Source organism: Epinephelus fuscoguttatus, linkage group LG6 (genome assembly GCF_011397635.1).
Source record: "Epinephelus fuscoguttatus linkage group LG6, E.fuscoguttatus.final_Chr_v1".
NCBI classification, from domain to species: domain Eukaryota; kingdom Metazoa; phylum Chordata; class Actinopteri; order Perciformes; family Serranidae; genus Epinephelus; species Epinephelus fuscoguttatus.
Window position 1 is genome coordinate 34,418,539 of NC_064757.1, and position 12,127 is coordinate 34,430,665.

The window sequence follows — 12,127 nt, forward strand, 5'->3', positions numbered from 1 at the left end:
CTCGCTCTAGTTGCTTCACTTTAAATTGCACACACTTTACGGCGCGCACACAGACACACACGTGCATACATGCATGGATAAGCTTCACTGAGAACAGAGGCTGTTTCCTAGACTTCACTTCTCTCTGCAGCATGCACACACAAACGTATTTGTCGGTGCATACCGGATGCATATGTGCACGTGCACACACATCTATTCTCTTTATTTCTCCCTCTTTCATCCCACGTCTCTGACTCACTCGTGCACATGCTGGCACACATGCACACACGTATACAAATGCACAGGTGCAGGAACCTACATGAACTCAGATTCATTCATACATAGAAATACTCAACACACAAGACCTCACCGCCCCTACACACACACACACACACACACACCTCCTCTGAGCTTATCTCAGTGCAGTGTGGAGCAGCTTTTGAAGGCAGTAGGGAGCCAGTTGTTGACGAGCCACTTAATAATTCCCTTGGACAGGCATGAAATTCTTTCCTTTTCTCTCTCTGTCTCTCTTTCGGTCTCCTTTGCTCTCGCTCTAATATTCTTCCTCCCGCTGTGTTTTTATCTGTTTTTTTCCCCACTTTTTCTATTTTTCTAATTTTCTGCTTTTTTCACTCCACTTCTCTCTCTGTCTCATCTCTGTTCCTCTCTTTTTGTCTCCTGCTCTCTGTGATTCATCTTTGCATGTGCTAGTAAATTCAAATTGTTATTAACATTAAGGTTAATAAGGGACTTGCAGTGACAGTCTGCTTGTTGAGTACAAGCTCAGTAGGACCCAGGCAGAACTTCTGAACTTGTGTTTAGAACCTGTTCGTATTAGATGATCGTGACAGGTTACAGTTAGGAGAGAATTCAGTCGAACATAGTTCCATGATTTGGTTTAAGTCCTCTCCTCTGTGTGTGCTCACACTGACACTGTGACGCCCTCTGCATCACCTACCTTCTCTCTCCTCAGGGAGTCACTTCAATTATGGTTAAACATGAATATAATTCAATTACATTTCCACCCCTATTAGAGATACCAAGAGATGCAAAACCAGTTAGTGTTCAACTCAGATTAGCTGACGCCTGCTGACCCATGCAAATACACTACCAGTGTCCCTCTGGACGGGGTAGTAAAGCCCAGTCACACGAAAGTTACACAGCAAAATACATCCATGATGTAGGGACTATACTCGCAGGGCTGGTTGGTAAACTACCATAGCTCATGAGCTAACTGCTAACATGCTAGCCATAAGGGAACATGCTAGCACCATGGATGTGTAAAGAGAACAGGATATAGCATTGTGGCGGAGCTAGGGATGAGCGAGTACACCATTTGCTGGGTCCATATCTGTTTAACCATCAAAATTATGTATCCGTATCTGAATTCAGAAAGCAGATATTGATATTGGGTGGCACAGTGGTTCAGTGGTTAGCATTGTTGCCTCATGACAAGAGGGTTTTTGGTTTCCATGTGGAGTTTGCATGTTCTCCCTGTGTCAGTGTGGGTTTTCTCAGGGTACTCCGGCTTCCTCCCACAGTCTAAAGACATGCAGGTTAATTGGTGACTCTAAATTGTCCGTAGGTGTGAATGTGAGCATTAATGGTTGTCTGTCTCCATGTGTCAGCCCTGTGATAGTCTGGTGACCTGTCCAGGGTGTACTCTGCCCTTCGCCCAATGTCTGCCGGGATAGGCTCCAGTCCCCCCATGACCCTCAAGAGGATAAGCGGTTATGGAAAATTAATGAATATTGATATGGTTTGAAGTTGCTATATTTATTATCTGTTAACATGTATTTGCAGAACAATCTCAGGATTGAGCTTCAGATCATTTTTGATCACAGCAATAAGACATTGAACACAAATTAAGATTTCCTCCTACCAGGAGTAAGGATATTGACACATTCTACTCAGCGGATATATTTGTACAGAAGGACACTATCTGTACCAAATACTCGTTTCATCCGAGTACTTGGCTCAACCCTCAGCGGAGCCCCGAGAAAAGTTGCTCATTGGTGCATGAAGCCAAAAAACTTTGACTTCCTGAGTATAAATTGCCTGAATCTTCTGCATCATGGGGCCTGTAGAGGAATCGCACTGGAGACTTTCCCCAGAGGAGTGGCTAACTTTCGGTTTAGCCTTCTGCTAACTTCAACAGGGACAACATGAATTGATGGTGCAGCTCCAGACTTTCTAAATGTTATTGGACTGAATGGATCATACCTCCACAGTGAAATGAGTCATTTTGTAGGGGTTGTAACAGTCAGTTTAGATCTGTAAATCTATGATTTACAGATGTTTCTTTCGCAATTTAAGTCTATGGGAAAATGACATCATGTGATTGACTCTGAAGATGCAATCCCAGAGTTTGGCGTGCTAGTGTTATGAATTACCAGCATGCTCACCAGTTGTCTCCTTTAAACTTCCACTGTGTTCAGTTCACTTTCATTGTGTTAGCTTTTTGAGAGGATGTTTTCTTCAGTTGCTTGTGCTTTCTCCAAATGTTTTTACTTTTATTAGATTCTGTGCTTTTGTGCCATTTCAGCCGCCTTAACAGATACCTTACAACACACACCACCTCTGCCTGTAGAGCCTCGAATCAGATAAAGAAAAGCTCCACACAACAACACACAACATAAAAAATCTAATGGCCACTTCCCTGCAAATTTAAATTCTCTTAAACCTTAAGGGTTTTTGCAGGAGACTGCTATTAAATATAAGAACATCCAATAACTCTCTTTATTTATTTCTTCAAAAATATATGTTTTCTTGTTGTCATTGACCTATGGTGTAGATAACACAGATCTAAAGATGATGTTATCTGTGGCACTACTATAGGCTGCTGCCCCGGGGATACACACACACACACACACACATAAACATACATTTTAACATGCACATATAGGCTACATACTAACACAAACACATCCACTCTTCCTCTTTGATTTTTATCCCTCCATCTGCTCTCCTCTCCTCGAGGCACAAGAAGAAGAAGCTTCCCGTTAATTCGTCATTTTGTTTTCTCTGCACGTCTACTTTCTTTGTGCCCTTCATCTTCCTCTCCTGCGCTCCCTCTTTCATCTTTTCCATGCTTTTAATCCTGTTTGTCCCCACTTCTCCTCCTCCTCCTCTTCCTCCTTCCCCTCACCTGTTTCTCACCTTCAACCTGCAGAACTCTGTCCTGCCATGGTTTATATCTACAGTATCTATTTCTGATTTCAGGCAAGGCTGAGCAGAGTGTAAGAAGGAGAGAGGTAAAAATAAGACAATTACAGATTAAGAAAGTGTCTTTGTGTGTGTGTGTGTGTGTGTGTGTGTGTGTGTGTGTGTGTGTGTGTGAGAGAGAGAGAGAGCTCTCATTAAGTAAAGGTCAGTGAATGGTGTGTGGCAGAGAGGGATAGGGCATTCGGCAACTTGTCACTGATCACATGCGCTTAAACCTTTGAGTGTGTGTGTTAAGTGTGAGGTCCTATCCTTTTAGGTTAATTTGTGTTATTTGTGTTCATATGCATCTTTGTGTAGACTTTTACATACAGCATGTGTAACTGTGTCTGTGACATGACATTATGTCATATCATGGTTTTGAGTTTTCACGTCTGCCCCACATTTTCTTGTGAGGATCCTTGCTGACATCCTGCATCATCCTGTGTCCTCCCCGTTACTGTAGCAACGTGAAAATGTAATTTCACATCACAGATACACACTGCATTTATTTGACAGATAAACTTAGTAGTTGTTTTTTTTAGATTAAGATATTATATTTAAAAAAGAACATAAGGGAAACTTGTAAACTACAAAGCACTGTTGAAGATGAACCCAGTGGCTTCAAATCTTTTTTGGCTAATAGAAAGAGTGTTTTCTTGGGGCATCTTGCCTGGTTCCACATGTTTATTAATCGAAGTAGGTTAATGAAAGAAGAAGCTTTTAAAAAAACGACAGTATTCTCTGATTTCAGATCATCAACAGCTGTCTGCACTGAGCACATCTGCAGTCTCACTGTCTTGCTTGACCACATGCTCACTGTGCACACATTTTGCTGCTCTTATAACACGAGTCCATACCCATTGGTAGCTTTGTCACCTTCTACCTATGACAGTCCTCAATGCCTATGTGCAGTTTCACATAGATTGACCACGTCAGTGAATAGAAAAACGTGGGACAGACAGAATGACACACTGACAGAATGACACACTGACAGTTTCCGTGATTACGTACAGCATACCATACCATGACTTAGTCATACCAAAAATTAGAAAAAAACAACAACATTGGTCCACAGGGGGAGCCACAGCGATCGGTCGCATTTTAGCCATTTTTAAGCATTTTTCTGTTGTTATAGCGCCACCCAGTTGCCAATTAGAGTTAAATTTCTCCAGTCACCTTGAGGCGTCCTGTTCTACATATCTACCAAGTTTAGTAAAAATCCATATGGCGGTTAGGCCTAGATAAGAAATTAGCTCTCTAGCGCCCCCATTTTGTTTGATGGGGTCAGTAATGGAGGGGTCCCTCAGATTATGTGTGGTCATATGCCTACAAAGTTGCGTGGTGATGGGTGAAACCCTTGAGATGTTATACACCTTTATGTGATGAGCCACGCCCTCCACAATATTCATTGCCTTATAGAAGCTCAGTTTTAGTAAGTTTTCCAACTTTTGCCAAGAGGGAACTTTAGATATTGGTCCCTAGATTATGTTCACCCAGTTTCATGCAGATCGCTCAAACTTCCTAGGAAGAGATCGACTTTAAGTGTTTTTCAAAAAATTCAAAATGGCGGAAAATCTATATAACCGGAAGTTATGGGTTCTTGATGCAGATTTGTTCCTCATGAGGAGAGGCATCTCTGTGCAAAGTTTCATGTCTCTACAACATACGGGGCATGAGATATGCCCATTCAAAGTTTGCAATTTCAATCTCCTTTGGCCAATTGATGTAATATTGCTTCATTCGCATCCTCCCATGACCCTCTACCACTGTGCCAAATTTCACATGGATTGACCAAGTCAGTGAGGAGAAAAACGTGGAACAGACACACAGACAGACAGTTTTCATCATTATATAGTAAGATATGCATCAAACTGTATTGACACCCTCCAAATAAAGCACTGGAAGGCTGCATGTCTGAAACACAGGAACACATTTATACAGAAAATACTGTGGCACCAAAGGTTGGGATGTTTTAGAGCTTAGACATAAGCTATATTTTACACATCTATTTCTAAACAGGTGCGTAGGAGAAGAAACCCTGTAGAAAAAACTCCCGCACACTGCCTAATTTGCAAAAATAATGATTTTAATGCTGCAAATTTCTGTGACTAGCCGTACCTGATGAAAGTCTAGTCACTGAAACATTGCAGCATTGAAATCATTATGTTTTCCAGCATCCCTTAAATTTCTCCAGATGAGGCTTTCAGGGTCGAACTTTGCAGGAAAAGTAAAAATAACTTGATTAGGTTCATTTTGTCTACTCAGTTAAGTAGTGAAGAGGTTTTTTCTTTTTTCGGACAACGAGATTAGGAGATGTTGCTTTACCTTGACATGTTTGGACTGTCAACTTCAGTCTTCTTCAAAAGTGCCATCTGACGTGCGTCGTGACGTGTCTTTATCAGCTGATCAGAAAGCAACAAATTTAAACGTTGGATCAAGAAGGCCATAGAGATCAGGAAGCAGGCGAGGGACACCATCAACCGGGATGAGGGGGCTTTCATGCTGTCTCACACCTGGGACTCTCTCCTCCAGAGACCATCAGGCAGTGGGGGCCTTGGCAATCTGACAGATCTGCCAGGCCGGTCAGGCCTTCAAGGAAACACCAGCTGATAAAGACACATCACGACGCATGTCAGATGACACTTCTGAAGAAGACTGAAGTTGACAGTTGAAAAGGAAAGGATTGGGAATGCACAACTTTTACTTGTAATTAAGTATCTTGGACTTTTGCTTAAGTAAAGGATCCAAATACTGCCGGTTAAAAAGTGCAGCCTATTCACAAGATCTACAAATTTTCCCCACAAAGACAGACATACAGGAACACACACATTCCCGTACACTCAAGGTGCAGAACATTTTGGATTGAAACCATTTCAATGCAATCTGTGTCTGGAGACACACAGTGAACGATGGACAATGCAGTGCATTTATTTTGCATTTCTTCTTCATCTTCTCTGCTGGCATCCTGTATGCTCAGCTGAATCCCACCAGAGTCAAAAAGCAGAGACACGCAAACACACTTCCCATCCAGAAACAGTGGGCCCAGCGAAACACCCCGTAATCAGGCTTGTGTGTGTGTGTTGGTGGTGATAAATGCCCCCTTGGAAACTCAATGCCAAATAATCAAGATTGACGCTGGCACACTGCGCTCTGAGGTGTGTGAGCGTGTGTATGTGCCGGTTTGTTTGTGCTATTTTTGTTCGAAGGATCTAATCAAATGTAATCATGCTGATTACATTAATCGTGAGGTTTATAATCACACAACCCCCCCCCCCCCTCCCCCCTTTAAAACTCTCCCCTGGTCTCTGTTACTTGTTTATTCCTGTCTCTCCTCCTGCGTCTTTCACCGTCTTCAGTCACGTCTTCCCTCTCATGCACATCGGGTGGAGATATGCTGGAGCTCACAAACCAGCACGAGGGCTAAATTTCATGTTTATGACATGTTAACTGCATGTTGTCTAAAAAGGAACAACAAAAAGTGAACTTTGTCTCGAACATAAAGTGGGAATAGGCAAAAAGAGTTAGAAACAGAGTGAGGAAACACAAAATAATTTCACCAGAATACAAGAGATTAAGGGCGGCACGGTGGTGTGGTGGTTAGCACTCTCGCCTCACAGCAAGAGGGTTGCTGGTTCGATCCCAGGCGTGGGAGCCCTTCTGTGCGGAGTTTGCATGTTCTCCCTGTGTCAGTGTGGGTTCTCTCCGGGCACTCCGGCTTCCTCCCACTGTGGGACTTCCTCCCACAGTCCAAAGACATGCAGATTGGGGACTAGGTTAATTGATAACTCTAAATTGTCCGTAGGTGTGAATGTGAGCGTGAATGGTTGTTTGTCTCCATGTGTCAGCCCTGCGATAGTCTGGCGACCTGTCCAGGGTGTACCCTGCCTCTCGCCCGATGTCAGCTGGGATAGGCTCCAGCCCCCCCGCGACCCTCAAGAGGATGAAGCGGTTAGAAGATGAATGAATGAATGAATAAGAGATTAAATGAAAACTGCCTTTTTAACCCTTTTACATCACGTATTTGGTCATATTGTTCACCTATCTAACAACATATGCCAAAAAATAAAAAAGTAAATTTCTTCGTACCCATATATCAAAATCCAGTCAAGTTAGAACCAACCAGTTTCAACCAATATGACATCCACCCATCAATCAATCTGCAACTTTTAGCCATCCAGAGCTCAGATTAAGTTAACTAGCTGGCAGCAGCATGCTACTACAGGGTGTCTTCTTTTCCCTTAAATACTGTGGTTACTGCCTGCTGGCTAGGATGCATTCACTTTCAGGAAAGTGGTATCTGTGACAGCTCTGGAGTATGTGCATTATGCACATCTTAAGGTATTTTTGGCAGATATATAGATGAGGAAAGGTTGTGTTAGGGGAGTGCATGTTTATTTTGTAACACTGGGTGGTACTCGGACTGTAAATAAACTGGGTTTATTCCTTATTTATTTAATAGCGTGGTAAATAGACTGCAGATAGCTGTATAGTCGTAAATAAATTTAAAATAATTTTAAATAATATATGCATAAAAGAAGAAATGTAAGAAGGGGGTAGGGACAAATAAGTTTTACTTTTACCTACTCCTGTTATCTTTGTCTTGTTTATTTTTCATTATGTTTTTTTTTTATATTCTTATTTTGGTTCGGAATAAAGTCATCGATTCAAGGCACATTCCAGTAGACTGCTTCAGCAAATAACAATGGGCTTCATTTGTCTTTCTCTGACGGCTGCTACTATCCCATCTTGACCTCACTTTTATGACACGCCCACTTTTCAATGACAAAATCATATTCCTGCCAAGGTTATGTCTCACCTGCCTATCTTGTTTCACTCAGAAATACCTCAAGATACTGACGCTAGATACTCTTTAAATGCTGTTTCATCTGGACTTGAAATAATTCTGGATATTTTTTAAATTAAATTGTTAAAACTAAAATAATGGAAATGGTGTATCTCAATTCCCTTTGCCTCTTTTATCCCTGTATACAGCAACCACCATCTGGTGGTTTAAAAGTGTTAATAGTTACTTTCCATTTCTGGCTGTAGTATACCATAAAACTTCAATTAGTAGCCCATGCTATTATTTGCTTAAATCACTTAAATCAACAGGCCTACATTTGGGACAGGCCATTCATTTCACATAAATCTGTTGCTCGGCAAAGATGGGAGTTACAATCAAATTTTTTATTTCAACCAGTATGGATATTACATGTGTAAAAAATAGGCTTCAGATAACATATTAATTATGAATAATTTATTTAATCTAGCTCGAACAGACAGAGAAAGAGAGAGTTACCCAGCATACCGACACAACGCCACTTTATCCTGTTAAAACAATGCTCACAACTTGGATTCATTCTTTATGAAGAACCCTTTTGATTCTTTAAGTCTGTGGACCCTTACAGACTAAAGGGATATGAATAACTGAGGTCGCCAGTGACGCAGTTTTATACATCAGAACTTCTGTTAAAAAGAAAAAATGAACTGCCTGGCTATTAGACCAGGCGTCTAATTGAGACTGGCATTTATTTGTCAATGTGTGGCTTGTAAAAGTGACTGGGCGATTAACTGGGATGAGGCTTTTAATTGAAGTTTTACGGTAATAGCACAGTGTAGTGTAATAACTGCATTCTATGTAATATAGTGCCTACAGGAAGAAACTCAGGGTTCAAGAATGTCTTTGTCTTTTTTTTTTTTTTTTTTAAGATTTTTTTGGGGCTTTTTGCCTTTAATGTACAGGATTGAGTGAAATGGGGTGAGAGAGAGAGCGGGGGTGACATGCAGCAAATGGTTGCAAGCCGGAGTCGAACCTGTGACCGCTGCAGCGCGCATTGCCTCTGTACATGGGGCTCCGGCACTATCCACTACACTAGCGATGCCCCAAAAATGTCTTTGTCTTTTAACTCTTTCTTTCTCTTTCCTTCTCTCTGTAGGACACAGAGGTGGTGAACACAGCCATTCTCACAGGGCGTCGCGTCGCAGTGCCCATCAAGCTGGTCACCGTGGAAACAGACGGGCAGGTGAGGGAGGTGGACGACTCGGTCACCTGCAGCTCGACGGACGTGGACGTGGTCAAGGTAGGTGTCCAAAACGCACACAGAGAGATATGTATGTTTGGGTTATGAATAAATTTGGCTCATATTCTTACCAATACACACACACACACACTCACACACAGCTGCTGTTAATGATGTCACACGACTAACTTGTATGATATAAAACTGGACACGCCACACATGCACAATGTAAGACGATCCAAGATCTGATGCCCACTATTAATAACTTCACAGGTGTTTTTTAACTTGATAAATTATGTACTTCAATCTGAAATGATTTCTGTTGGTCTGTGTTGCTGCCTGCAGTGCATTCTGGGGGAAGTCAGTAAAGTAAACCAGCTGATATTTTGCTTTGAACATGTGCCAAAGTGAAAAATGGGCTCAGGCAATCCACAAAATGTCTTAAGTCATGGTCTGCCAGGTAAGTGAAATATGGATTAAGAAATCATTTTCTCAAGAGTTTGAAAAATACAAATACCGTTTAAAGAACAGGCAGGAAATCACAATAATCTGAGGAGGTAAACTTGGGGGTATTTTACACAGCAAGGGACCCATCTTGAATCATCACAGTAATCTAAAATCTTGGAGGATTTGCGTTGTTCTCTAATTCACTTTGTGCAACAGAGCATAATGAGACACTTATCACAGTGTGTAGGCATTTTTTAATCTCACTTTCTGTTTACTGAATGTCACATGAAAGTCTCTTACAGTATGTGGAGAACTCTGCATTTATTTGCCATAAAAACAACACATTTGTTTGTTTTATGGAGGTTATTTACATTTGGTTCAGTTTTTTTCGTAAATTAAAGCAGATGCAAATGCCATGAAAACGTGCAAAAATGTCAAACAGATGGGGCCGACAGAGAAATGCCATAGTTTACTGTGTGATAAGTGAGCTACACCAAAGTTTGGTAGAAATTGTCTTTTCATCTTTCAGACATTATGAAAAATGGTCTGGTAGCAGGTTGTAAACAAAAATATGTATGAAGACCTTGTTGTTCAGCTGATTACAATTGCCCTGTGGAGTTTTCTCGTAAACAAAGTTTCTGTTTACATTCAGTGTTATTCACCCAAACACATTCTGTATACCCCCGAGGTCTAAGAAATACATTGAATATGTTTCCTTCGTTTTATTTATTTTTTTAAACCTGCACAGTTTACATCCATATTTATTAGTCAACGGTCTTCTTCTTTCCGGACTTTACATTGATGTGTAGAACAGTGGAATATTGCAGAGCTATTGGCAGGAATATATAACCTAATATTCATGCTTTTGTGCATGCGTCTGCGCACTCACCTGTATTCATGAGAACAAATGCTCTCATACAGCCCGTTCTCAGCTGGGTCAGTGGCTGTCAGCATCTGATAGCGACACACAAAGCATGCTGTTACCGTATACATACCAGGCTTTTAAATAACTCGCAATGTGCTGCAGTGATGTAGTATAAAGAGTGAGAAAGTGTGAGTAAGGCAGGAAGGAGGGGTGCCAGATAGGTCCAACACATGACAGGGCCGCTGTTTGTGCCCTGCGTGAAACGCTAAGTATGTTTTTAACAATGTTGTTTAGAGTGCTTTCAGACCTAGAGTTGTCTTGCTTTGGTCCAAATCAGGGACTTTCTTACAAAGTTTCGTTATTGCCTGGATTTGGTTCGTGTTCTCACGGCAGCATTTACAAGCGGACCAGATCAAATGCCTTGCACAAGGTCAGAATTTTCACGTGGCAAAAATCCAGGAAGTAAACAAAACATTGAAGAAGAGTACACTTGCAAGATAAATGTGACACTTTCTAATGTCACAATGGAGGGACAACTACGCAGGTTGATTTTAGCGCTGCTCATCGTGGACTATATTGCTGTCATTGTTCATTTTAGTCAAAGCATACAGTTTGAAAACGAGGCGCGGCTCCAACTAGAAAACAATGTTTTGACTGTTTAACCCAAACAATGCATAATGCGACTGTAGTTGGTTCGGATCACGTTCTCATCACAAATGAACTGCACCAGAGTTTGTTTGTGACCAGACCGAGACCACCTCTTCAAGGAGGTCTCATTCCAGCTGTTTTGGTGCGCACCTTAGTGTGATTGCTGTCTTCACACCTGCCCAAACGAACTGCACTTAGGGGACAACAAAGTTGAGTTTGATTGAACCAAACCAAACAAGACAGGTGTGAAAGCACCCTTAGTTACAGTCCTGTGAAATGTCACATACGTCACGTCATAACATAACATAAAAAAACGTAACTCAAACCGCAGTCTTTTCTCCAAATCTTGCCCAGTTCTCTTGTTACATAAACCTAGAGTAGATTTCGTGATGAAACCCATGTTTCCCATGAATATAGAAGTTTATTTTAAAGAGACACCACACATGCAATGTGCACAAATGTCCACTCCATCTCTGCGCATCCTATCCAGATGGTTGCAATAGCTGTATTTAGTTAACGTGGTAAAAATTGTCTAAAAATTGTTTACTGAAACACTGGATAATGGATATGGTTTTTATCCAAGCAAGGTTGAAGATGCTGTGTGCATAAAAGCCCAATTCCTAAAATTCAATGCATGTCATTACCCTTGTGCTTTTCTTTTTGACTCTGTAATCATTCCTTACTGTTAGCTTAATCCCTCCTACAAGGAGGTCAGAGGTCAGGGTCAGCTAGAGCAGCTACAATTGAACTGGCATGGATCCATTGTCTCTGAAGGACAGAACAGCTTTGAGTTTAAACCTGAAAGAAGGACAATCTCAAACGCTCCGCCACCAAAACTAACACAACTGTACTAATTAATAAAACAGAAATACCTTTTAAAAAATACTTTTACAGAAACAAGCCGATGCCAGGGACTGAAGATTGATTCCTCTTGTGCTACATCTCCCCTGTGCCCTCAGGACCG

General features: G+C 41.4%; 1 protein-coding gene across 1 annotated transcript in view; it reads left to right on the forward strand.

The window, feature by feature from the left end:
• Window positions 1-12,127, forward strand: part of si:dkey-215k6.1 (transmembrane protein 132D) — a 427,077-nt gene that overhangs the window by 335,012 nt on the left and 79,938 nt on the right. Inside the window, exon 6 of the mRNA XM_049578414.1 lies at window positions 9,120-9,263. Within this exon, the coding sequence (XP_049434371.1) occupies window positions 9,120-9,263 (144 nt within the window). The remainder of the gene's footprint in view (window positions 1-9,119; window positions 9,264-12,127) is intronic.